Raw genomic sequence first — 25,427 nt, 5'->3', positions numbered from 1 at the left:
GTATGAGCCTGATGTACAGATACTGCCTCTTTATCACCACCAATAGCTAGCTTAGAGATAATGACAGATCGGTCGTGTCAGCGACCTAGACCCGCCGGCCTCGACCAGAACTAGGTACATGCACGAGCCCGATGTGCAGGTACTGTGTCTCTCCTCCTCCTCCTTATCTGATAAAGGTCTGTTGAGTGTTGGTATCATCATCAAACAATTCACATTTTTGCGTTGTTTCCCAAAAGACATCGTTGATGTATATAGGAAACAACGGAGGACCCAAAATACATCCCTGTGGAATCCCGTAAGTTTATATAGCGATTGTGTTTTTTTTTTTTTTAATTTATTTATTCATGATACAATAAAATAAATTTTATAAATAACATAAAAACTCGCCAAACTGTGAAGTTTGATGGCGAGATACGTTCTTTTTTATGCAAGTAACTTAACCTATTTGGGTCATACCCGTTTTATAGTATGTAGTACTTGAGACTCAAGTCATAAATAATAATAATAATGAAAAACGGGTTATATTATATGTACCAGAGTCGTTAACTTTTATCGTATTGTCCACAGAAGTGACATTTTCTAAAAACGTGTTTGACCCATTTACTTAATTCTAACAATTTTACAGTTGTTTCTGTGATTTACATTATAATCTCTAAATTAAGCAACAAACAAACAATGATCGACGGTGTCGAAAGCTTTATCGAAATCCGGCAGCGGATACAAAGTGGCTCTTTGTTTTTAATGAGTATTCGTCTCTGACAAGTGTGATGCCAAGCCTGATGTGCAGGTACTACCGTACCGTATCTTCTCATCCTTCCTTCTCTTTCTCTCTTTTAGCGATTCCCGGTCGCATCGTGTCACGTACTCGGATTTTGAATCACGAGTTTTGTATGTATTTTAACACCCCGCAGTATCCTATTTAATTTCTTCCAGAAAGTATACATCGCGATGTACGACTACGAGGCGAACGACAGCGACGAGGTGTCGTTCCGCGAGGGCGACCTCATCTCCAACGTGACCGCCATCGACGAGGGCTGGATGACCGGCCAGGTGCTCCGCACCGGCCGCACCGGCATGCTGCCCGCCAACTATGTAGAACGCGCTCCACAAGGCACCTACAAACACTAAACTTCGCCTACTGTAGTAATACACCCTTTTTTATAATTAACTAGCGACCCGCCCCGGCTTCGCACGGGTTAACAAATTATACACCTAAACCTTCCTCAAGAATCACTCTATTGATAGGTGAAAACCGCATGAGAATCCGTTCAGTAGTTTTTGAGTTTATCGCGAACATACAAACACAAACCGACAGACGCGGCGGGGGACTTTTGCTGCCAACTATACTCTGGCAAATCCACTTCGTCAGTAGAAAAAGGGCGAAATTGAGATTTTGTATGGAAACGACTTTTTCCACTGACGGGAAGGGTTTCTCAAATTATACGTCGAACGAGGTCCGCTAACCCTAACATTCAATAAACTATCAAATATCAACATTTATTTATATATACGCTCCTATTGCCAAACATTGCAATTGTATAGGTTGTAACAACATTTTATATGTAAAATACATATCGTTGTACTTCTTAGTAAGCGTTTAAAATGTACAGTCAGCTATCCAATTATTTTATATAATTATATGCGTACATGAAAGATAACATTGAAGGACTCTGCATGTTACAATGTTGATAAACGTCTTTGAAAATATGTTTTTTCCTTGACTGTACATTTATTTTAGAAAAATACCTACTTATTTATACTGACGACTACTTTTTTTTAGATTCTCTCTAGACTTAATTGTATTTAACTCATTAAATTGTAAAAGAAACATTCTTTTTGGAAAATACATTTTAGGCTAAAATTGGATTTGTCTCGAAATTGTCTCAACTTAGATCAAAGTATAAACGGGCTTTAAATACGTCATTCCAATTTATATAATATTTTTATATGCACATACTATACTGACTTAACCCTTGGAGCGCCCTAGTATCACACGTGTGATACCAACTCAATTTGGGTTGTGGCGACTCAGTATCAGACGTGCGCACGTGCGTTACTACAGATCAATATGGGTCAAATTGCTTTGCATCAATTTGTTGTATGATGGGCGTTAGATGGGTTAAGTAGATGTACTCATCCTTGTCTTATCATGTAAAATTGTAAACAAACCTGACGTCAAAGTGTCATTCCAACAATACGATTCATAGACAATCTAGACATCTTAATGTCAGATGTTTTGAGGTGATCCGTTCGTTACTGAGATTATCGATGAACATCTTATTAGAAATGATATTTTTCAGTGGTTATTTGGTTGATTTCAATACTTTGTGAGTTTCTTTAAGTATACAACAACATTTTTAAGTGATGATTATTGTGTAATTCCAGAGAAAAGTGTGATAATGTCTTTGAGAAGTGTTTGTTTACATGATAGGTACAAGGTGGGTATAAGTAAGGATGAATACACTTTATATATCGATTGTTTTAACTACACATAATGCCTGTAAATATTAAAGATGTTTGAATATACATACTAAAATATTTTAAATGCAAACTTATAAGCAATTTAGCTTCTAAGCTGTTTTAATAATTACATGAACATACATCTATGGTGTATAAATCCATATTTAATATTTAAATAACTGATAGACGTATCAATTGCAAATTTTAAATAATTTTAAGTCTTAGTGACTTGAGATTCTTAAAATATACTGTTTTAACATCTATATTTTTCTATTCAATATCATAAAACCTCATTGCACCTACGCTTAACAAAAATGTATGCAGATTTCTCACAGCGTTAACCTTTTGGACGTCAATGACCGATATATCCGCACCGCACGTCCAACGCCAAAGACGGATTAATCGGTCACAGACCACAGAGCAACATAGACGTGCATATGCATAAAGTTCAATTTCAGTTTTGACACTTCAGTGACGGGGCGTCCGAGTGACAGCTTTAGTGTTTGATACGGCGTCGAAAAGGTTAATTATGTATTATAATTATTAAAAATATAAGAATTGTTGTCATTATAATGAAATTCTGTATATTAATGCATTTTCAAAATATATCGCACTGATTTTTTAACATTCTGATTTAACATTCCGTGTTTTTTTAATTTCTTATTTATGTTGGCTGTTAACTTTCTCGTATTTTACATTATTGTCCATAATTATTTTCAATAAGTAGTACAGATGTAGTGCATAATTGTTTTCCATCGTATTTTCTCGGAAACGTTCGTATTTGTCATGCTACTTCAGTCAACCTCAGTACTTTTAGTACCGAGACTGACTGAAATAGCAACACACGTTCGTACGTTTCCGTGAAAATATGATGGAAAATAATTATGCATTACATATGTAATAATAAGCTGGTCTTACTAAAATATTAGATACTTATAAATAACCAATGTATTTATGCAATTTTCTGTTCAAGCGAGAAAATTAGATTGTACGTTTTTTTTTTATATCAAGTAGTTATATTTAAACATTATTGACCAGTTTTAGAACTTCAAAATAAATTGATTTTGTTAAATTAGATGAACTTGACCATTTCTAATTAAGTTTTTATTCGCTAGAACAATATAATAAATGTAATATGCCAATAGCTTTTATTTTTAATTAAGGAGGTACCTAGGTCACTGTCAAAGTGCAGTTAGCTTAAGTTAATATTTTATTTATTATCTTTTTTAACCAAAACCACGATGATAATTTATAATAATATGTATAGATCAGGACTAGTATCAAGTTTCTTACAAAATTAGGACTTAGGCACACCGGGTTCTTAAAACGCGCGTTGTGCGTTAAAAAAAGCGGTGTGCGTATGCCCTTACGTTTGTTTTAGTTGTTGACAAAGATTGATTGATTGTAACAAATTGTAACATGTGTAAAGTCTAAGACATATTCGTACTTCGATTTTGACAGTTGTTGTAGATGGCGCTGTACGCTGTTAAAGCACGTTATTGCTTAGACCATAGAGAAATATAGTAAGACAAGAGTGCTCACTCCATACATCAGTTTTGGTACCAAAAAGAGTAATATTTTCATAGTCGACCGGAAAGTCTTACGTTGTTGAGCATTAGACTTTCCGGTCGGTGCTACATCTATTGTCACATGACAGTACTGCTACTGCTACTTAGCAGTACTGATAATTCCGCTACTCGATGCTAGATGTCGACTATGATGTCGACTTGTCAAAATCGAAGTACGAATATGGAGTGAGCAATCTATGTATTTTTTTCCTTATGCTTAGACTTATCTTCTCTACAGTCAAAAAATCTTTAGTTGTTTATTACTGCTCTAGTATTGATGAATATTTCCTACATATTCATATAAGGTAAACGTCCGTATGCTCGTCAATGGCCCATTAGCATGTCTAGCACTAAAGCTCTTACCTTAACTTCGATCATTAAAGTATACCTCATAATGAATCTATTATGTCCGCGTTTTTAATCCATTGACCGTCAAAGACGTCTACCCTCCTAAGGCCCAGCCATACAAATGCAAAACCCAAAATATGCCAATGAAATTTGAACCTATAGTGCAGGAAATAGGGCTGATTTTTATTTGTTTGAATATTTAACGTAACAAATGAAATGCAACTCTGTTCCAATTGAATATGGTTTAAATTTCATCGAACTGAGTGGTACTATAGGTAGGACCGTGAGCCTTAGGAGGCAACTAACGCGCGCGGCTACACTGGCTACAGCCCAATATCAACCTTCGTGCATTCCCACAAGGTTGACAATGAAAGGATTCTAGTTTTGTATTTGTATACATAGTGTTATGTATTGTTATTGTATTGTATAAACGCCGGCGACATCACAACGCTCCGGGCAGTATTAACGTTTCGTCCAATGTTACAGTGCCTTTGGAATATTATATTTTTAAACTGAAACGCGCGTTTTTATTTTATTCACTTTGCTCCCATAGACTTCTTGTATATTAACTAGTGTCCGACCGAAGGTTCGGTTTCGGCCAGTTTCGGCCAAAAAATCATGTTTCGGCTGTAGTTTCGGTTTCGGCCAAAAAACGGCCGAACCTTTCGGCCGTGCCGAAACTTACGAAATGGCACTTCGGACAAAGACCAAAAGTTGGGGAATAAGTGGGACAACAATAGTAATAACCTACATTTACTGATTCATGTATAGGTATATTATAAAACACAATTCCAGCAATGAGGGCGCCACTGGACGGTCGACGCAGTCTTATGAGGCTGTCAATACCTATAACGCGCACACTGTCTATCGCACACATTGTATCGGAGTGAATGAGATAGCACTATCGCACGTAGCCGTTGGCCGAGTATCAGCTCGGCCCGAGTCGAACGATGTCTTTTTCGCTTTTATTCAGTCACTTTCCTATCTACCTCTAATGGCAAATTTTAAGCGAGGCTAAAGGCTACGCTCAAGTAGTACTGCAAAGTTGATTTTCTGACTATTGATTAAAACGAAGATAAAACCCTTAAAAGTGTCCCCAGTGCAGTTTTTATACGAATGCTCGACCTTAGCCTCACTTTTTACCTCAATTTACCATTTGGTTTGTGTTCCACATGTCCTCTACTTCAACTTAGCCGTTCGCCTCGCTGCGCCATGCTCGGCCTGCGCGTCTCGCTTTTTAATACAATGGACATTGGTTGGAGTCTGTGCTCAACTACTTATCCTGAAGCCTGAAGCACGGCTTTTACTTCGCATGAAAGTTCGCCTCACTGGGGCACTTCGGACTTTTAGGCCCAGGTGAAGATCGGTACCCGGCCTTACGATTATCATCATTCACTTGCCCTTATCCCATTCATTTGGGGTCGGCGCAGCATGTCTTTTTCTTCCATACCTCTCTCTCGCCCGTCATCTCATCATTCACTTGCGTTCGTTTCATATCATCTCTCACACAGTCCATCCACCTTTTTCTCGGTTTTCCACTCCCGTTACTTCCCTTGCGATATTGTTAACAAAAAATTTCGCGCTCGCTGCGCTCGCGTTTTCGGTTGGTTTTTGGTTGACCCTGTATCTGATCTACATGTTAGCTTGACTGGTGAATGAATAGAGTTAGACCAAGAAAATTCTGCAATGATTTTGATAGCATACGCAGTGCTACTAGTGCAAATGTTATTTATACGTCATAATTTCATAGAAATTTTGACGTTTAAATAACACTCGCACTGCGTGTGTTATCAAAATCGTTGCAGAATTATCTTGGTCTAACTCTAGTAATTTTCTTAAAAAACTGCTTAAGTAACATCAATTTCAAGGACATTGGGTGTTGACAGCCCCATAATATTTGTGTAAAAGCGGTTTTATGACATTTTATCAAGTCTACAAAAGGTTCGGTTTCGGTTTCGGTTTCGGCCGAAACTAGAGCCAAAGCCGAACATTCGGTTTCGGTTTCGGTTTCGGCAAAAAAACATGTTTCGGTCGGACACTAATATTAACCCTTTACCAGGCCCCTATTTCACCAACGTGACAGGTCCGGCAATTGTCGACATCACTGTTACTGACGTCACAGGCCTCTCCATAGGCTACGGTAACAGCTTACCATCAGACGGGCGGTGTGGTTGTTTGCCACCAACATGTTAATTAAAAAAAAACTCCACTTTATCGCCAGTTAATAAGTACTTATTTTGCGAAGCTAATGACAATTGTCACGAAATTCCGACACAGAACTCCTTTGCTGTCATGAATTACCGAAAGTTCTTTGAAATCTTGTGACAATTGTCATCATTATCAATGTTTATGAAAACATCGTAAGAGAAATGCCTGTTTTTTGCCGATATAATAAAGTTTTTTTAAATAATACAATGATGGTGACAAAAAGGAATACGGCCCGCCCGATGGTAAGCGATAACCGTAGCCCATGGATGCCTGTGACGTCAGCAACAATGAGACTTGTCGAATTGTCGCACCTGTCACGTTGGTGAAATAGGGGCCTGGCTGACATTTCAAGAATGACAATCGAGTGCCAGTCTTACTCATCGAAAATAGAAAACATGTGTGAAGTGCTGTATGTGGGAAATATATAACCCTTAGCCTGGTAAAGGGTTAAGGCTTAAGGTACAGTTAGCAGTTAGGTAGGAAGGATATGGTGCCCTGATAGGAGAAAAAAAACAATATTTTGCGGTTCATTCTTAACTTCTTTATATTCAATATTTAATCATACACTTCGCATGTTTCTATAACAGCACACAACTATACATAAGACAGTACAATTTTTAAAGAAACAAACTCAGTTTAAGAAAATAAATTTTGTAAAAAAAAATCTGAGGTAAGTATATGTATAACTCTGGCCCTAGTGTTTTTTGGATGGAAAATAGGTACTTATTAATTTTGACCTAATAATACTAAGACGCGTAAAGCAGTGCAAAATTTTGTGTTCGCAAATTTGACAGCTGAAGTTTGCGCAGTACGGTGAAATAAGGCTGCTACAGTTATTGGCCACTCCTAATAAATCAGAAAGAAAAGTCGATTGAAGCCTTATTGTTAAGCGTGGCCAATTACTATGTAGTCGCCAATAACTATAGCAGTCGCCCTACGTTTTAGTGGTCACACGCGTATGATCCTAGTACAAGGTTCCCATTTATAGCTCTTGAATCTATCGGCCAATGAGCGCGTGCTGACCTTCCTGCTGCACTCGGACGCGGTGTAAACCACGCTGGTGGAGGACTTGTGAGTCGGTTTGCCGTCCCCGTAGTTATCCGTTAGAGCTGAAAGGGAAATATAGTCTGTCAAGCGATTTCCGTCAGTAGAAAAAAGCGGCAAAAAGTAGGCGCGACTCTTCGCCCCATATCGTCCCATATCGTCGTATCGTTATCGTCCCATAGAAAATTTGAATTTTGCGCCTTTTTCTTGAACGCTTAATGAAAAGAAAATGAGAACAGTAGGTATAAGCTAATCAGGATAAACGGAACCACAAAAAACGTGAAATTAAAAAAACATATATAGGTATATTTTGACGAAGGAGATGGCGGGAAATTCTACCCCAAATGGAGGGAAAATGCCGATGATAACCCTATCATCGGGTGGAAAAAACGAGGGGAGGCCTTTGCCCAGCAGTGGGACACCAAAGCAGGTTAATTAAAAAAAAAATTGACAGTTTGATGCCTGGTTATAGCATATTCAAATCTAAAAGTGTAGTGGAGGTAAAGTGACGCTCTAGTAATGGCTTCTTTCGCAAGCGTATGAGTTTTCTCCATTGTGTTTATGTTCTTGCCCTAGCCAAAGAGAACATATAGTATAGAGGGGTCCTGTCATAGTAAATTTTGTAGTCACAGTAAATTTACTGCCATCTATCGACACACGACTAAAACTCAAAATGAAAACGTATAAAATTATCAAAAAAATGTATATTATATGGATAAATTATTTTAGAATAGAATAGAATAGAATAGAAAAATATTTATTCAGGCAACACATCATTCCATTACAAAAAAACATAAAATGTGAAACAAGAAGTATACAGAACACAAAGAGACATATTACAGATAAAAATGTGAGGCTGAAATGGTCTCCACTCAGTAATCAGCTCGACTAAGCGTTGCCAACGGCGCTGATTTTATTATTTTTCTATCATTTTGACCCATGTTCATTCACTAATATCTATGTGTTAAAATTGTTAAATATGAAACGGTGTCGTCACGCCATCTAGCCGAGCATAGGCCAAAGGTGTGTGCGCCATCTATCCGAGAATGACTATTTCTTGATTTCCGAGGCACGTTTTTTTCTTAGACTTTATTCATCTTATACGAAGTTACATATGTCTTTGCCCTAACTAAGCTTTTTATAGGCCCCGTGCATGAACTATAGGGGGCAGCATAGGAGCCGTCAGATTTTTGGCGCGGGTCGTAAATGTGTCGTTTATGCTCCCGATATACTACTATGCACTAGGAAACGTACTGACGAGAACGGTAGATGGCAGCACTTGCTTTGGCAGTGTACATATGCACATATGTTTCAGATTCAGGCCACAAGATGACAGACCCTCCAACGCGCACGGTCCCTATTAACCTTTTGAACGCCACAGACGGCAATTGACGTCAACGCAAAATCGTGACAACGACGCCAAAGACGGCATTTGACGTCGATCGTTTTTTGATGAAAAGCTACTGAAAAACACCCCACTTTTAGGTTGGCATTATTTATTCGCAAAACTAAATTTTACCCCCGTGGCGTCAGTGGCGCGGCAAATGGATGCGCCGTTTGGCGTTCAAAAGGTTAACATGTCTTATCAAACATGTGAAGAATTGAGTGCTCCTTTAGGACATACTAAAGAATTTACTGCGATTTAACCAAGGCATTCGTGGTGGCAGAGGTGTGAGGTGTTCTTCAAACATATTTATCTAACTGAAACCATTGTGTTAATGTTAACGGATCTAAATTAAAAAAAAAGGCAGATATAAACTAGTTTTCCCAGGGATCTATATTGGGAACTTTTGTGTAATTGGGTAAAAATTATTTTCGTTGTCTTGTGTCTGACCACTCTGTCACTTCTATTTTTGTATTTAATCAAATAAAAAAAATACTATTGCATGTCTTTCTAGCTGTAGATTATAATATTCATAATTCTCTTGAGAAAAAAAAAATACCACCAGAGACGACCCAGGACAGACGCTCCTGGCGACGCCATATATGGAGAACCGACCCCAGGTAAATGGGATAAGGCTAAGAAGAAGAAGAAGATAATTCTCTTGAGAAAAAATAAAAACTAAATTTTACCCCTTACAAAAAGCTCCACCCCGTCACATTTTTTGGGGACAAAAAAGAAGACAACGAAAATACTTTTGACACAAAATCTCCCTACATAACCGATCTACTTACAAAGGACACCAGTGCAGCTGGCGAGGGAGCTCGCGTTGCTAGACGCTTGATCCAAGTCTACGGAGGATTCCCCACTGGAAGCGACGCGTGTGCCGACTAGGCGACGGGCGGGCAGCGCGCCGCACGAGTGATACTCGCCGAACTTGCGCTCCAAGGCTTGGCTGAGGGATGAAACACATGATTTTTTTTATTTTTCTAACTACACACAAAATAATACTGGGACTCGTGGAAAATATTGTAGACGTAATTTTATAGCTGTGGTAGATGGTGCTGTTCAGCACCATACGTTTAGTCAGTTCAGTGTAGGTATGTTACCTAACTAAGGCTATTTAAGTGGTTACCTACTGATGACTGAATTTAAATTCAAATTAACTAAAAAAAAAAGAGTTCGGATTGTCTTGCTCAGATCAAGATCCAACATGACTGCGCCAGTTACACTCTCATAACCTGTCGTCTACCCATGCCGTCAAAAAAAGCACGCCTCTATCTACCCCAGCCGGAGATCTCTGTCAATTATTTGTTACGGACGGTCATCTCCGGCCATTTTAACCCCAGTCTAAAACTAGTTTTTTTTTAATGAAAAGCAGCTTTACTGTTTCTCACCTGCCAATTAACTCGGATGCAAAAAAATCGGTCGTAACAAATACGGGGTGTCCGGCGCGTGTGGGAGCGGGAGACAAGGGCAACGAACAATTGGCCGGAGATCTCCGGCCTGGGTAGACGACAGTTTAAATGTAGTAGAGTTGTTTACTCATTTTCAAACCTAGTGCACCGCCGACCAGACACTGTAATATTTTAAAGGAACATTTCTGTAACCTGTAATCAAAATTTTCCCCGCAAAAGTTGCAATTCTCGGAGCAGCACTGGGACATGGCGTCGGAGCCGGAGGCTAGCGAGCGGCGGTAATTGTTCCTGCGCCTCAGATCGTTACAGCTGAAAAAAAATGTGACTTTTATGGTGGTTTTGTAACTCAGCCTTCGTCAAGTCCTACAATTATATATGTAAGAATGATAGAACTTGCAACGGCGGCGGCGGCAACCATAAGTTGGTGCGAGACTAGCAATGTACAAATTGCAGAATATTCCGAAAAAGCGGAAACGTTCTCGAGAATGTTCTCAGAACATTCCTGCAACATGGAAATTATTGTTCCGCCATCTTGGATTTTTTTCAAAAAAAAATTTTTTCGTAGTAATATAGAGGCCTCTATCTCCCGCCATGCCAAATCTCAGCGCGCTCGGACCAACTTGACAAAATTAAAAAAAAAAAGTCGGCCATTTTGATTTTTTTAATGCAGTTTGTTTTGTCTCGGGGCCCTCTATGACATTTGGTCGAGCACCCCCCACCTATCACGCACCGTTTAAAAGTTGCCATACAAAATAAAAGTGGCCAGCTTTCCCGCAATTGTAGCATTTTCCAAAAAATAATTTTTCATAGGTATCTACAGTGGCGTGCCTAGGGTTTTGGAGTAGGGCAAGCCGAAAGATATGTTTTCGTAATAACTGTCCAATCTTCACTCTTCGGACTCAAATGCATTCTGCTAACGTGTCGAGGCGAGCTAATCATAGCGCACTGAGGGCATACTATTACTAGATAGAATATTACAAACATATCAGCAATTGCATACCCCCGGTGGCTTTGATAAAAGCCGTTTAATTTATTTAAGTGAATTTCATTTGTATATACAATATTAACAAATTTACACGATAATAATTTACATACAGTTGTGCTGTGCGGTTAGAACAATCTTTTTGTTAGACAAATAGCTCGAGCTTGGTTTGTCGCTTTGAACATGTTTTTCTAGAACGCCGTCATATTTTGATAGCAACGATACAAGTTCCAAAAAATTGCCCCTATTTAATGAAGTGTTTGACTCATCGTGTCCTCTAAAAGGAAGTTCTTGCTGTGCTAAATGGCACACAATATCGACTAACCTCTGAAAAACACTACGATTGTTGTCAACACGCTTGTTATGATTTGATATTTCTTCTGATAATTGGCGCGACAAAGAGGCCTCGATCCTTTGTTTCCCAAAATTGCTAAAAGAAATCACTGCACACATATGTTTACCGGAATTCATGTGCCTCTTTATCGCTCCAGATAAATTATTTAAATCGTTATATCCAGAAGTATTCCAAACGTTAATTTCGTTCGAAAAAAATATGCAACACCAGTAATACATCTTATTTGTATGGGAACAACCAACAATCCAATGAGTTTTGTAGACGGCCCTACAGATATTTCTCTGACGCGACTGACTTGACTGAGAAATACACAAGTCGGGTGTTGGTTTTGCCGCGGAAATTATGTCCCGTTTTTCGACAAAGGTCAAAGACTGGTTGACTAAAACGTGGACGCATTTCAAACCGTCACAAGGAACCACTTCTTGATCCATTGTTAACACTTATTAAACTAAACGCCACAACAATGAACAAATCCACATTCACTATTTAATCAAATTCACTTAAATAAACTTTCGTTACTTTCGTCTCGACCACTGACTCGGCTCGACTAAATAAGTAATAATACACTTGAAGTAAACGCGAACGCGCGCTCGTGCGAACTTATGCAGCTTACTTCACTCCAAACAAAAGCCGAGCTTAAATCGCCTTATAAAATTGCTATACATACCAACAATCAGTTACATCGTTCTTTGGCGGTTTGTAGGCTAATAGTGCCCAGAGCGGGACAAGCAAGCACGGTTGCAAGCCAATGAGTGCGAGTACGAGCAGGATAGCTAGAACATCCTACGCCTGATTTCTTTCGCGCGGACGGGACGCCACGCCGCGGCAAAATTTTGCAACACGCTCGTGCCGCGGTTCGAGGCCGCTGTGGCTTGAATTTAATAATAAGGGGTTCGTTTGGCGCGCGATTTTAAAATAATCTTTATTGATCTTATCACTACGTAATTTCGGTAAGGCAATTAGTTGCCTTAGGGCAAGTCCGGCTTTTGGGCTTGTATGGGAGTCACGCCACTGTATCTAGGGGACCCCGAGATTCCGTGACCAAAATTTCGGCGCGCTAGGACAAACATGAAAAAATTAAAAAAATGTCGGCCATATTGAAAAAAAAAATGGCGGCGTCAAAAACTGCCGGGTCCCTCTATGACATTTGGTCGAGCACCCCCCACCTAGGTCTGACCGTTTGGCCGGGCCGTCATACATTTTTCTGACCGGAAGCGGTAGACCAAAAGTCGGAATTTTCTGGGGGTAAGGACTACACCTAAACTATCGTGAATATTCATGGTATAAACTACGATAAATAAATAAATTCTCGTTCTCGAGAACATTCTCAGAAGTTACCGAGAAATTCTCATGTGGAAAGTTTCGCAACTTTGGAAAGTTCTCGTGAGTGCATTGCTATGCGAGACACAGCGATCGGACCTTTCGTTCCCACCTATGGCTGCCGCCGCCGTCACCAGTCGCGCAATATCGTGGTCGTGGCCGCCCCGTAAGGACGTCCGCTAGCTGGCGCGGGTGCACGGAGCGCACGCAAAAATAAAAATCTGTCGCAGGCGTCCGCGTCACTTAGCGTTGCTCATAATATTTTTCGTGAACGCACTCAACTGATATCGTTTTGATATCATAATGTAAGTTTGAATAAGTAGGCCTCAATAGCCTCTTTCCTGGATTGTATGTGCGTTGATAAGAAAATTTTCAAACAAATTTGAAAATCACTTGTAAGTTAGCCTGACAGCTCAAGGTCTGCTTGGAGTGTCCATCGCCAGCTGACACTTCGGTCTGAGTATCGATAGGAGTCTTACTACGAGCAGATTATTCTCTGTGTGATTAGACAACTGCCAAACAACGTCTATCATACCTGTAAGTGAGCCTCTTTCCTGTGACAGCGCTGCAGCTCGAGCAGTGGCGGTACTTCCATACAAGCCCAAAAGCCGGGCTTGCCTTACCGAAATTACGTAGTGATAAGATCAATAATCAATATAGATTATTTATAAACCGCGCGCCAAATGAACCCGTATTATTAAATTCAAGCAACAGTGCGCGGACCGCGGCGCCAGCGTGTTGCAAATTTTTGCCGTGGTGGCGCCTCGTCCGCGCGAAAGAAATCAGGCGTAGAATGTTCTAGCTATCCTGCTCGCACTCGTTGGCTTGCAACCGGTCTTGCTTTTTCGTCCCGCTCTAGGCGCTCTTAGCCTACAAACCGCCATAGAACGATGTAACTATTTGTTGGTATGTATAGCAATTTTATAAGGCGATTTAAGCCTGGCTTTTGGTGTGAAGTTAGCTGCATAAGTTCGCACGGGCACGCGTTTACTTCAAGTGTATTATTATTTAGTCGAGTCGGAAGTAACGAAAGCTCAATTTATTTAAGTGAATTTGAATTAAGTAGTGAATGTGGATTTGTTCGTTTGTTGTGACGTTTATAAGTGTTAACAATTGATGAAGTTGTTCCTTGTGACGGTATGAGATGCGTCCACATAATATTACTCAACGAAGGCAAGGTAAAATCAAAGAAAAGTCAGTCGCATTAAGATAACATTTTGTACAGCCGTTTACAAAACACAAGGATTGTTGGTTTACTCCAATTAAGGCGTAATTAGAGTAACAGAGAAAGAAGGTAGGCCCTCTGATATGTTTGTAAAATTCTATCTTGTAGTTATAGTAGTACCTAGTATGCCCTGTGCGCTTTGATAGCTCGCCGCGATACTTACGCTAGCAAATTCATTCATTCTTCATGTTTAAAGTAAGATTGGACATTTATTACGAAAACATATCTTTCGGCTTGCCTTACTCCGAAACCGCAGGCACGCCACTGAGCTCGAGGTATGCTTGGAGTGTCCATCGCTAGCAGACACTTCGGTCTGAGTATCGATAGGAGTCTTACTACGAGCAGATTATTCTCTGTGTGATTAGACAACTGCCAAATAACGTCTATCATACCTGTAAGTGAGCCTCTTTCCTGTGACATCGCTGCAGCTCGAGGTATGTTTGGAGTGTCCATCGCTAGCAGACACTTCGGTCTGAGTATCGATAGGAGTCTTACTACGAGCAGATTATTCTCTGTGGGATTAGACAACTGCCAAACAACGTCTATCATACCTGTAAGTGAGCCTCTTTCCTGTGACATCGCTGCAGCTCGAGGTATGCTTAGAGTGACCATCGCTAGCTGACACTTCGGTCTGAGTATCGATAGGAGCTTTACTACGAGCAGATTATGCTCTGTGTGATTAGACAACTGTCAAACAACGTCTATCATACCTGTAAGTGAGCCTCTTTCCCGTGACGTCGCTGCAGCTCGAGATATGCTTGGAGTGTCCATCGCTAGTCGACACTTCGGTCTGAGTGTCCGTCCGAGTTTTACTTGTAGGTAGGTGCATCTCCGAGTGCCTGTGGATTGGTTTCCTGTTAGCACTGCGGTATTTATGGCAACTTTTTCAACCTTAAGCCTTTGGCTGCCACGCGGCACACAGATGACCGATTTTAGTATGCAAAATTACAGCGCGGCGTTAACCAACATAGCCCACTAAGCCTAAACCTTCTTGTGCTGGGCTGAAGATAATACAATGTTAGGGAAAATTATTATTTGCAAATAATTTTAACTTGTCTTGTCCCCAAAATAAACCAGTGGCGTAACTGTACCAATTGAGGCAAATTCACCGAATACCTCCATGGAGACCTTTTCGGGGCAGGGGTCCATGGCTTTTTCTCCGTTTTGCCACCCTATAGTTACGCCCTTGATACAAAAGTATAAGCAATTATACTTAATGGATAGCCTAAGTAGTAAGCTACTTAGTTGATCGCCATGATCCTACAATACCTAAGTGGAAGTGGAAGTCAGTGAGGATGTGGCAACAACACACTTTGAAAAATATCGTACTTAAATGAAAAAAATATTTTCGCTAAACGTGGCCCCGAACTATGCGTTTTGCCTATAAATTTCTTTGGAAACTAGGTAGAGTTAGACCAAAAAAAATACTGCAGCGATTTTGACAGCCCACGCAGTGCAAGTCTTGTTTAAAATGTCATAATTTCATGGAAGTTTGATGTTTCAAATAACACTTGCACTGCGTGGGCTATCAAAATCACTGCATTCTTTTCTAGGGCTAACTCTATATAGTCCTGTCTCTTTACTACAACATTCATAATTTGCACGAGATTTACTTAGTCTTCTTAACATCAGCAAGGTTCTGCGTAGATTCAACGATCTTATCGAAGAATGACACGATCTTCTTAAGTTTCTCATCGTGCTCCTTCGTGGGTTCAGGGTCCGTTTGAGTCACGCTGGTGATCCCGGAGCGGCTGGTCGGAGGGGGCGAAGAGGGGGGGAGCGGGGAGCGGTGGTTTAGCCCTGAAACGGAGGGTTGTGTTTAGATTCGCTTTGGATAAAGAGAATTTGAAATAGAGAGTTAAATGTCATGGTAAATTATGTAGCTATAGCTACAGTACATTTGCTGCCATCTTTCAACACAAAATTAAAACCGTTAGAACGCCATTTCACTTTGATCATTATTCTTTCACTGATTTGTATTAACTTCTTAAATTTTAATATTAACGCCATCTACTCGACAGTAGACCAAAGGTTATGGCGCCAACGCTCGAAAACATTGCACCATAGCTTTGGCCTAGTGTCGAGTAGATGGCGTTAATATTAATATTTAACAAGTTAATTAACAGATATCAGTGAAAGACTTAGGATCAAAGTCAAATGGCGTTCTAACAGTCTTATGTTCTGTCGAAAGATGGCAGTAAATTTACAGTGGCTACATTATTTACTTTGACAATCCGCCTCTATACACTCTATCCTCTTTGCTTTGGGTGTGGTGGGTGTGTCCTAGCATATCAATATTATCTCTTTTCCTTTCTAATAACACATATGATAATTCATTTGGCCATTTTTAACTCGTAACGTCGTATCAAAAATACACGTTGTATCACAGAATAAATAATAGTACCAGCGTACAAAAAGGACACTTCCAACAAAACCGAAGTTTGACAGCGATTCAGGGTCGAATCATGCTGTCCCTTTCTAATATATGGCACTATCCCTTTCGGCTATTTAGGGTTGTCAAAATTCAAGTCATTATGTTATCAGTGCTCGTGCACGCAAAGGGACGTCAAGTTGTGCCAACCCTAATAATTGCTCGGAGCAATGCTGAGCCGAACGGAGCCGAGAATGACCGAAGGGAGGAGTGTCCCCCGCACTACCCTATACAGCCGTATAGGATATAATAAAATAATAATAATAATTCAGCCTAATATACGTCCCACTGCTGGGCACAGGCCTTCTCTCATGCGCGAGAGGGCTTCGGCTATAGTCCCCACGCTAGCCCAATGCGGATTGGGGACTTCACATACACCTTTGAATTTCTTCGCAGTAGTATGCAAATTTCCTCACGATGTTTTCCTTCACCGAAAAGCAACTGGTGAATATCTAATATTTCGTACATAAGTTCCGAAAAACTCATTGGTCCGAGCCTGGATTTGGACCAGCGGCCTCCGGATTGAAAGTCGCACGCTCTTACCGCTAGGCCACCAGCGCTTGCTTGCCCACTGGCAGTATAGGATACTAAAATAAATTAGTGACGGCTAACCAATATGTTCACCCTCGTGCTGCTGTTTATCCGCGTTGGCTTCGAAACCCTCGTGGCAGAAGTGGCAGATGAAGCGACGGCCGGGAAAGTGGCACAGGTTGAGGTGGTCGTTGTAGTTGATGATGCCTGGAAACCGTTCAATCCCTGTCTCTAGTTTGGTCTATGAGCCATATAGTTAAAAAAACCCGACAAGTGCGAGTCGGACTCACCCACCGAGGGTTCCGTACTTTTTAGTATTTGTTGTTATAGCGGCAACAGAAATCCATCATCTGTGAAAATTTCAGCTGTCTAGCTATCACGGTTCATGAGATACAGCCTGGTGACAGACGGACGGACGGACAGACAGCGGAGTCTTAGTAATAGGGTCCCGTTTTTACGCTAATTGGGTACGGAACCCTAAAAATAAGAATTTGACACAATTCTAGGGATTGGTGGGAAACCCTAAGCTGGCGCCATCTATAACCTCATAAGTCCCCGCGTGTAAAAGTACAATTTAAATTCGACTTATGAACTCTTATAGAAATGAAAGAAAGTTCCAAATTCAAAAGCTCAAAAGTTGGCTTGGGTCTTACGAGGGTAAAATACTTCGACCGGTCAACCCCATCGGAGTATAGCGATTGGAATATTGTCTACGGCGCCAGGTTACCGTATAGCATCCGGCAGCCGGCGATAGGGCACTGGCGCGGCGTGGTGTCCAGGAGGCAGTTGCGTTGGACGGTCTGCGCGCAGACGTGGGCGGGCCCGTGCATCGCGCCCTCCGAATGCGCGCGAGTCGGTCGGCGAGCGCGGCGGAATCTGACATTTGAAGAGAATGAATGAAAATAGGTAGGTACTTTTTTTAACGACTATAGAAAAGTGCCAGTCATAAAATAAAACGAACCCTAATAAGCTTAGCCATTGTGAGCGCGGTTTTTCTGTGGCGACTTGTCCTTCAACTACAGATTTTACTTAGTTATCCATACCTTTTCTGGTGTAGTGTGTGTGCTATGCCTCACCCACACACAAGCATAGCCTTAACCTATATACGTGCATGTACGTGTTATTTAAGCCATTATTATACGTCTATACTCGAAGCTAGTTGTTTCCTTCAACGCCCAACCTCACATGGCGACCCTGCCAGTGCGGCCTCGTGCTGCACTGGCGATGCGCTGCGCCAGCCAGAAATAATTACCGATGTCCTTGGTGGAAAATATTGGAACATTTGAGTGAAAACGGGAAAATAATAAGTACCTAAACAATTTAATACAACAAAAGGACCAATATAACAAAAAGTGAAAGTGTAAGGTTGAAAGACTAATAGAACTTAATATGGGTTGGTGTTTTTACGACAAATGAAAATTATGTGTATTGTGGACTTAACTAAATTATATAAGTGTTAACATATCTAACTAAATTAATATTTAAGATTGGACTAGTAGCGGAAAGACAAAAGTGAAAATGGACTAAAATAAAACAAATTATAATTTTTAAATAAAAGCCAGAGAAGTTGGAAGTTGCAGCCGGGAGCTTGTTCGCGTCCCGGGACCCAGACGTGACCTTGCTGGAGATGGAGTCGAGGAGAATGGCGTGTGAGTTTGTCCCGGTCCCGCCACAACGGAAATGGAATTGTGATAATTGGGTCAAGCCAGGAGCACAGTGTGACTATTTTAGGTTATAAGCAGTTGATTGACATTTTTTTTTGGTGAAGCGTGGTATTATATTCACTAGTTATTTTAGATTTGGTTGGTTGTAATATTATCAGTTGCTATCTTATATTTTTATACAATGTTATACCTAAATGAAATGTAGTTTCAATAAGTTTTTCTTTATTTTTTGGTGATGCCATAATCGGAAGAAGTGTGGTAATTTTTTTTAATTACGTAGGTATTCAATAATTATGCTGGTTGATGACGAAATAGTAATATGGTTAAAGGAATGGCACATATTCATTACGTTTCCTAGCTCCAAGTAAATTGAATGTATAGGTAATTTAATGTCATTTTAATATTTCGTAATTTTATTTAACAATAGAACTTTTCTACACTTAGGTAAAATATTTGTCATAGCGTAGGTACATACATATGAGGCGCGCCATCCGCGGCGCGTGTTCACATATAAGGGATTGGTATGTAGCTTCAGTTATTACATCTCAAATTTCATAGTCGTCGTGCACTGTTTTGATCAAATATTTTTTTGTTGTAAAATTAAAGTTAAGTAGAAAGAGAACTTAACACTGCATATTTATATTTTAAAATTTAAGAATGCGACGCAATATGTGCCTACTATTAACCATATACATATTATACATATTATATATAATTTAAGATTATTTTAGTTGGGTTTTAAGACATTTATTATTATGAATCATAATGTGTATCGGACTTGACATTTTAGTACGGATGTGACCATATTAATACAGAGTTACGAAGTGGCTTCGTTATAATAATGAGTAAAATATATGGGGATGGTACTGTATCGAGATAATATAAGAATTTATGAAAAAATGTATTAAGATGTAGTGATGTTGATAAAAGAATGTTTTGGTCTGTTTCAATGATGGATTATATGTATAGATGTTTCGTTAAATGTTTTGTTATGTATGTGTACTTAGAAAGGTGTAGTGTAGAGGTAAAATAAATACGTAAATGGCATGGTTTTAGAGTTATAAATGGTATGATGGAATTTGTTAGATTTTTGGATGGCGATTAAGCATTTGTTGTTGGGAAAACTGAGATATATGTAAGCTTTTCAAAGGACAATTTTATTAGCCTAATCAACTAAGAGTTGTTGAAATACTTATACATATATGTTAAAGTTTTCAAAGAATGAGTATTTTGACTGCGATTTTGAATGGTTTTTTTTTTGTAAAGATTGGGAAATTATGAATGATAATAAAAATAAAAAATGAGACCGGTTCATGGGTGTCTATTGTTGCGCCTGTGAACGGGTTCCAGCAGGCGTTCTACATGACATTAAAGCTCTCCAAAGGGCCTCTACGTGTTGGATCTATATCCCCACGCAAGCCTATCAAAAGACCGGGATTTATAGGCCCGTGATATCTAAGGAGATACAAATAATAAAAAAATACCTATCGCATCTTCGGTGGCCCGAGAGGCGGCCTTGAGCGATTAGGTTAGCATGGGTACACCAAGACACAAGGCAGATAGGGAATCCTTGGATGTCTGACCATGATTCGATCGAGCATCAATCGTGGAGACTCCTTGGACACATGAAAGGATATAATGTAAGGAAGTGTTAAAAGAGCTGCCTGAATGAATAAAATATAAAGTATGTTTGCGCGCATAAAAAAAAATACCTTGTGTCTTGAGCAAATAAATATATTTTTATTACAAGGTCGGCCGACCACGAAATATGCGTTGTGTACCCATGTCACAAGTACGTAATGCCCGCTTAAGAGGCATTATTGAAATGAGACTTCTATAATTATATTGATTAACTGACGTCAGACAAATAAAATGAATATGCATAGAGTAGGTAAGTAACAAATTTTATCACGGATAAAGACATTTTTTTGCGAAGGCATAAAAAAATAACTAGGTACCTAAAAATAAAAGATTTTTTAATTGATTAGTGTTAACATATATTATTTGTAATTTTCTTTACATGTGTATCTTAAAACATATTTTTTTACTTTGACTTTGATAATTATATAACTACTTAGCATTGTTTCTTATATAAATAAAATTATTTTATCAGGTTAGTAACACTTATGTAAAATACTGACTGAAAATAGAGTGGGGGATCTCCAATGTCTTAGAAGACTTGGATTATGCCGATAACCTATGTCTGCTCAGCCACACACGCGGTCACATGCAAGCCAAGCTGGACGATCTCGGGGCAGAGGCGGCTAACATAGGCTTAAAAATCAACACCCGGAAAACCCAAGAGATGCGATCTGGAGTGAAGAACACAACACCGTTGCTGATTGGCACAGAGGATACGGAACGCGTCCACAAGTTCACATATCTCGGTAGTGTCGTGTCAGAGACAGGAGGAACAGAAGAGGACATCACTTCACGGATTGCCAAAGCCCGGGTAGCCTTCGCACAGCTGCGGAACGTATGGCAATCACGAAAACTGACCCGAAGAGTGAAACTGAAAATCTTTGGGTCTAATGTTAAGTCTGTGTTGCTGTACGGATGTGAAACTTGGAAGGTTACAAAGGGCATTTCCAACCAGCTTCAAGTCTTCGTTAACCGATGTCTTCGTCGAATTCTCGGTATTTACTGGCCCGAGACTATCTCGAATGAGAACCTCCGAGAACGTTGCCACGAAATCCCGATCGACCGGCAGATCAAGCGCCGTAAGTGGAACTGGATTGGACACACACTCCGGAGGGGGCCCGACCATATACCTAAACAAGGCCTGTTTAGGTATATGGCAAGATTGGAACCCCTAAGGAAAGAGAAAGCGTGGCCGTCCCAAACAAACCTGGCGGCGTACGGTGTTAGACGAGGCGAAGAAGATCGTTCCCGATCTTCTTCCCGTCTTGGAGCGAAATGAAGCGAGAAGTTCAAGATCGATCTACATGGAGAGTCACTGTGGACGCCCTCTGCCCCATCTAGGAGACATAGGATCTTAAGTCAAGTAAGTCAAAATACTGACTAACTAAAATGTTTCGTTTCGTCATCAACGTATGCAAAAATATTTTATTATAATTTTTTTGAATATAATGTTTAACGTTAGCGTAAATTGTATTTTTTTTGTGTAAACAAACATTTAATTAGCACATTGTTGCTACATTTATGTACAATTTTCTTTACAATTTGACTTTAACTTCTGCTATGATAGCGTAATAAAATAAATGTGTTTTCATATAATCTCTATATATTTGTAGCTTATCTGAGTGGCCCACTGTATACTAAAAAAAATAGATTAACTTTTAGATTTTAATTATTATTTTTTCTTCAAGGGGGGAGGTGTAGTGTGTGTTCTATGCCTCACCCACACACAAGCATAGCCTTAACCTATAATATAAGTGCATGTACGTGTTATTTAAGCCATTATTATACGCGGGGCACGTCTACACTGGCCGTTTTGTGCGCGAGAAAATTGCCTCGCGCGTATGCTTGCTCTGTGTGGACCTGGCTATTAGAGTAAACATAAACTTCACCTGATCCTGCGGTGCCGTCTCCCCTCCAGACGATGGACGTCACACTCGCTGATAGCGCTGTCGAGGCACCCATGCCGGTTAGGGCTCCGGAGACCGAGCAGGCGCTGCACAAAGCATTGAAAGCGTGTGCGCTTGCGTTGGCGACTCATTCTTGGCCTAGAGAAATCAAAAGACAATAGGTATAATGATAATAACCGAAATGTGTACCTACGTATGAAAATAGGCATGTCATTTTTCCTTTGTAGGGTATTTGTTCGGATAGGTAGAGTTAGATTTCTTTATTTCATAATAGGTAATAGCCGATCGGCCGAGGCGGCGCGCGTGAGGCACGTCTACTACACGGGCCGTTTTTTGCGCGGGGAAATTGCCTCGCGCGTATGCTCGCTCTGTGTGGACCCGGCTAAATTGGCAGCAATGTTAAAAATATGTTTCTCTTCTCTTCATCATTGTCCAAACATCAGGAATATAATAAAAATTGTCTCTCCCAATATCGGTCGCTACGGTGCAAACGATTGGCATCTCGGCTAGGCCCCTAGCTTGATAAAAAAATAGATAAGCTAGTGGTCAAATAATATCAACCTGGGACAGGGACACGGGGCGGGACGCGCGGGCTGGCACACCACATTGCTGGTTTTCGCACAGCCACAGTCATGTTCGCTGGCCAGCAACGATTCTCGGGACGCTTGCGTAGCCGCGTAGGCCTTGGTTGACGGCGCTTTCGTGCAGGATTCCGTTTCGGATACTGTGCTGGTTTTCGAACAGTCCACCTGAAAGTTATTTAACGGATAACCTTTTGGTTGGCCTAGAAAACAAAAGAGGCGCGGTTGACATAATCTGTAAGCTACTGATTCGTCGCATGGTCGTGGTCAAAGTAAGAGTGAAAGAGCTAGTAATGTGGCCTCGGCTAGTTTGGTTTGCGAATAATATAAACGGAGATGAGACGAGACGTGCACAGTGCCGTCTTAACTTAAACTATGCTGGGGTCCTTGGGCACATAAGAATTTGGGGCCCTTTTGGAAAGTAAAGAAAGCGAATTAAACTAACATTTTTCTACTATGATCTTCTTAATAAATAGTAAGGTTCGACGCGGTCCCAGTGCATGTCATCTTGAAACTTAAGTCATTGTCAATAGAGGTGACAGCAGGGTGTCATCTATTGGGAATTAGTATGTCGAGCACTAGTACCACCACCTTATTGTTATCCAGCGGAGCGGAGAAGAGATATGGATTACAACCACTTCTATTTGTTGAACTACGTCTCTCATCTCCACCTCAGTGGAGTGGCAGCTTAAACACTACCTGAACACTTTGGATCTCATGATCCGACGTCCCAGCACACGCGTCCAGCTTGACCCTATGCGACCGCTTCCTCTTACGCGACTTCCTCCCAATATCATCGGTATCATCCACCACACTCGTATCCCCAGCAGCGTACGACTCTTGCATCGGCAACATCCCTATGACACTCGCATCATAAACCTGAAACAGGCCAAATAAAGGTAATAAAATAAATTCGCAGATTGACCCGTCTATAAATGTGAGTTAATAGCCGGGTCCACACAGAGCGAGCATACGCGCGAGGCCGTTTACACTGGCCGTTTTGTGTGCGAGGAAATTGCGTAGCGCGTATGTGCGCTGTGTGGACCCGGCTAATATTTGTTCAAAACGCGAAAGCTTTAATTATAACCTGAAACAGCTTCTTCAAACACTTATACTTCGCTTTTAACACTTCATGCTTCTTCTTCGGAACCCATTTTTCTTCTGTCTCATTCTTTTCCGATATGCAGGAAAGGGTGGAGCTGCGTTTGTAATGCATTGATCGTCGGTAAGTAACCACGCTACAGACAATTTTGCTTAACAAATAGAACAAGATACTAGAGTACAGGTAATTTAGATATGTCACAAATATCATCATTCACAGTTCTCCAAACGTCTTCTGCGAATCATCTAGTCTTCTAGAAGGTAGCCTTACAGGCTTTGTGGAGATTTTTCCCGTGCCGTGTATGCATGTTGTTGTGGCATCTCCCAGTGACAGAATAGTGACAGGATTCTGAATTTGAATGGAAGTAGTTGTCTTAATTTTTCTGAGATTTATATAATTCCAGCCTTTCTTTTCAATATAAAAGTGTCTCTAGTCACTCTGTGAGCGAGAGGCGGAAATTAGAGCCACAAAAGCGGTATTCAAATAATTTTGACGTTTAAAATAACTCCGCCAAATGCAACTTGGCGTGCAGTTCCCATATAAGTTGCAGTCGGGTTGCAGTCTGTCTGTACCGGCCCTGGGAATATTAGGCAAAGCTCTGCGTAGGTGGCACCACTAGCACATACAGTAAACAAACCTCATTGACATCATCATGCGTCACTAGGTCAATCAAATGGCCTACCGCGAAACACTACAATCGAAAGTTCGGTTTCTGCCTCTCTATCACTCTTGCTTATTCGATCGATAGAGACGCAGATAAAGAAATTATAAACTTTAAGGTAAAGTGGCATACTTACGACCACGGCTATCCTCTGAATCTCTGTAAATCTTCGAGCAACACCGGCTTCCGACACATCGGAAGGGAGGGGCCCAAGCGATATCTCACCGTACAAATCTTTCTGCCATTTTTCGCGGGGGGAAAGGTGCACACAGTCGCACTTCTCACACACTTACATACAAAATCCAATCTGTAATGACGACACTAAATACATAGGAAATGACACACGTCAAAGACAAATCTTGCAAACCTCGATCTCTTTTTGTGTACGGACGAGTGACAAGTATCACAACACGCACACTAACAAATTTTCGTTGAAGTATGTTATTGTATTCTGAGAGATGAGAAGTCGGATTTGTCGCTCGACCGATCCGCAATTTGTACTGAGCGAGCAAAATCGATAAATCCAACAATTACATGAGACTAAAATATAATAATTGTGTTTGAATGTAATTAAACGTATGATATGTAAAAAAAAATATT

At 40.4% G+C, this 25,427-nt stretch overlaps 2 protein-coding genes across 2 annotated transcripts in view; one reads left to right on the top strand and one right to left on the bottom strand.

Annotated features, from left to right (window-relative positions):
• LOC134802762 (LIM and SH3 domain protein F42H10.3) overlaps positions 1–4,888 on the top strand; it is a 41,198-nt gene extending 36,310 nt beyond the window's left edge. The window contains exon 7 of the mRNA XM_063775457.1: positions 934–4,888. Coding sequence (XP_063631527.1) covers positions 934–1,128 — 195 coding nt within the window. The 3' untranslated portion in view covers positions 1,129–4,888. The remainder of the gene's footprint in view (positions 1–933) is intronic.
• A 2,425-nt stretch (positions 4,889–7,313) lies between these two features.
• Positions 7,314–24,573, bottom strand: LOC134802738 (uncharacterized). The gene is made up of 11 exons (XM_063775410.1): positions 24,152–24,573; positions 23,761–23,943; positions 23,045–23,232; positions 22,466–22,621; positions 17,999–18,147; positions 17,353–17,478; positions 15,923–16,109; positions 15,020–15,148; positions 10,620–10,736; positions 9,804–9,964; positions 7,314–7,693 (listed from the first exon to the last, which is right to left on the bottom strand). The coding sequence occupies exons 1-11, from the start codon at positions 24,377–24,379 to the stop codon at positions 7,533–7,535; spliced, it is 1,785 nt and encodes a 594-aa protein (XP_063631480.1). The 5' UTR covers positions 24,380–24,573; the 3' UTR covers positions 7,314–7,532.
• Between the last annotated feature and the right edge of the window lie 854 nt (positions 24,574–25,427).

The sequence above is a fragment of the Cydia splendana genome, chromosome 25 (assembly GCF_910591565.1).
Source record: "Cydia splendana chromosome 25, ilCydSple1.2, whole genome shotgun sequence".
Classification (NCBI taxonomy): Eukaryota; Metazoa; Arthropoda; class Insecta; order Lepidoptera; family Tortricidae; genus Cydia; species Cydia splendana.
The sequence above is the reverse complement of the archived record's forward strand: the minus strand, read 5'-3'. Positions and strand labels throughout refer to the sequence as shown.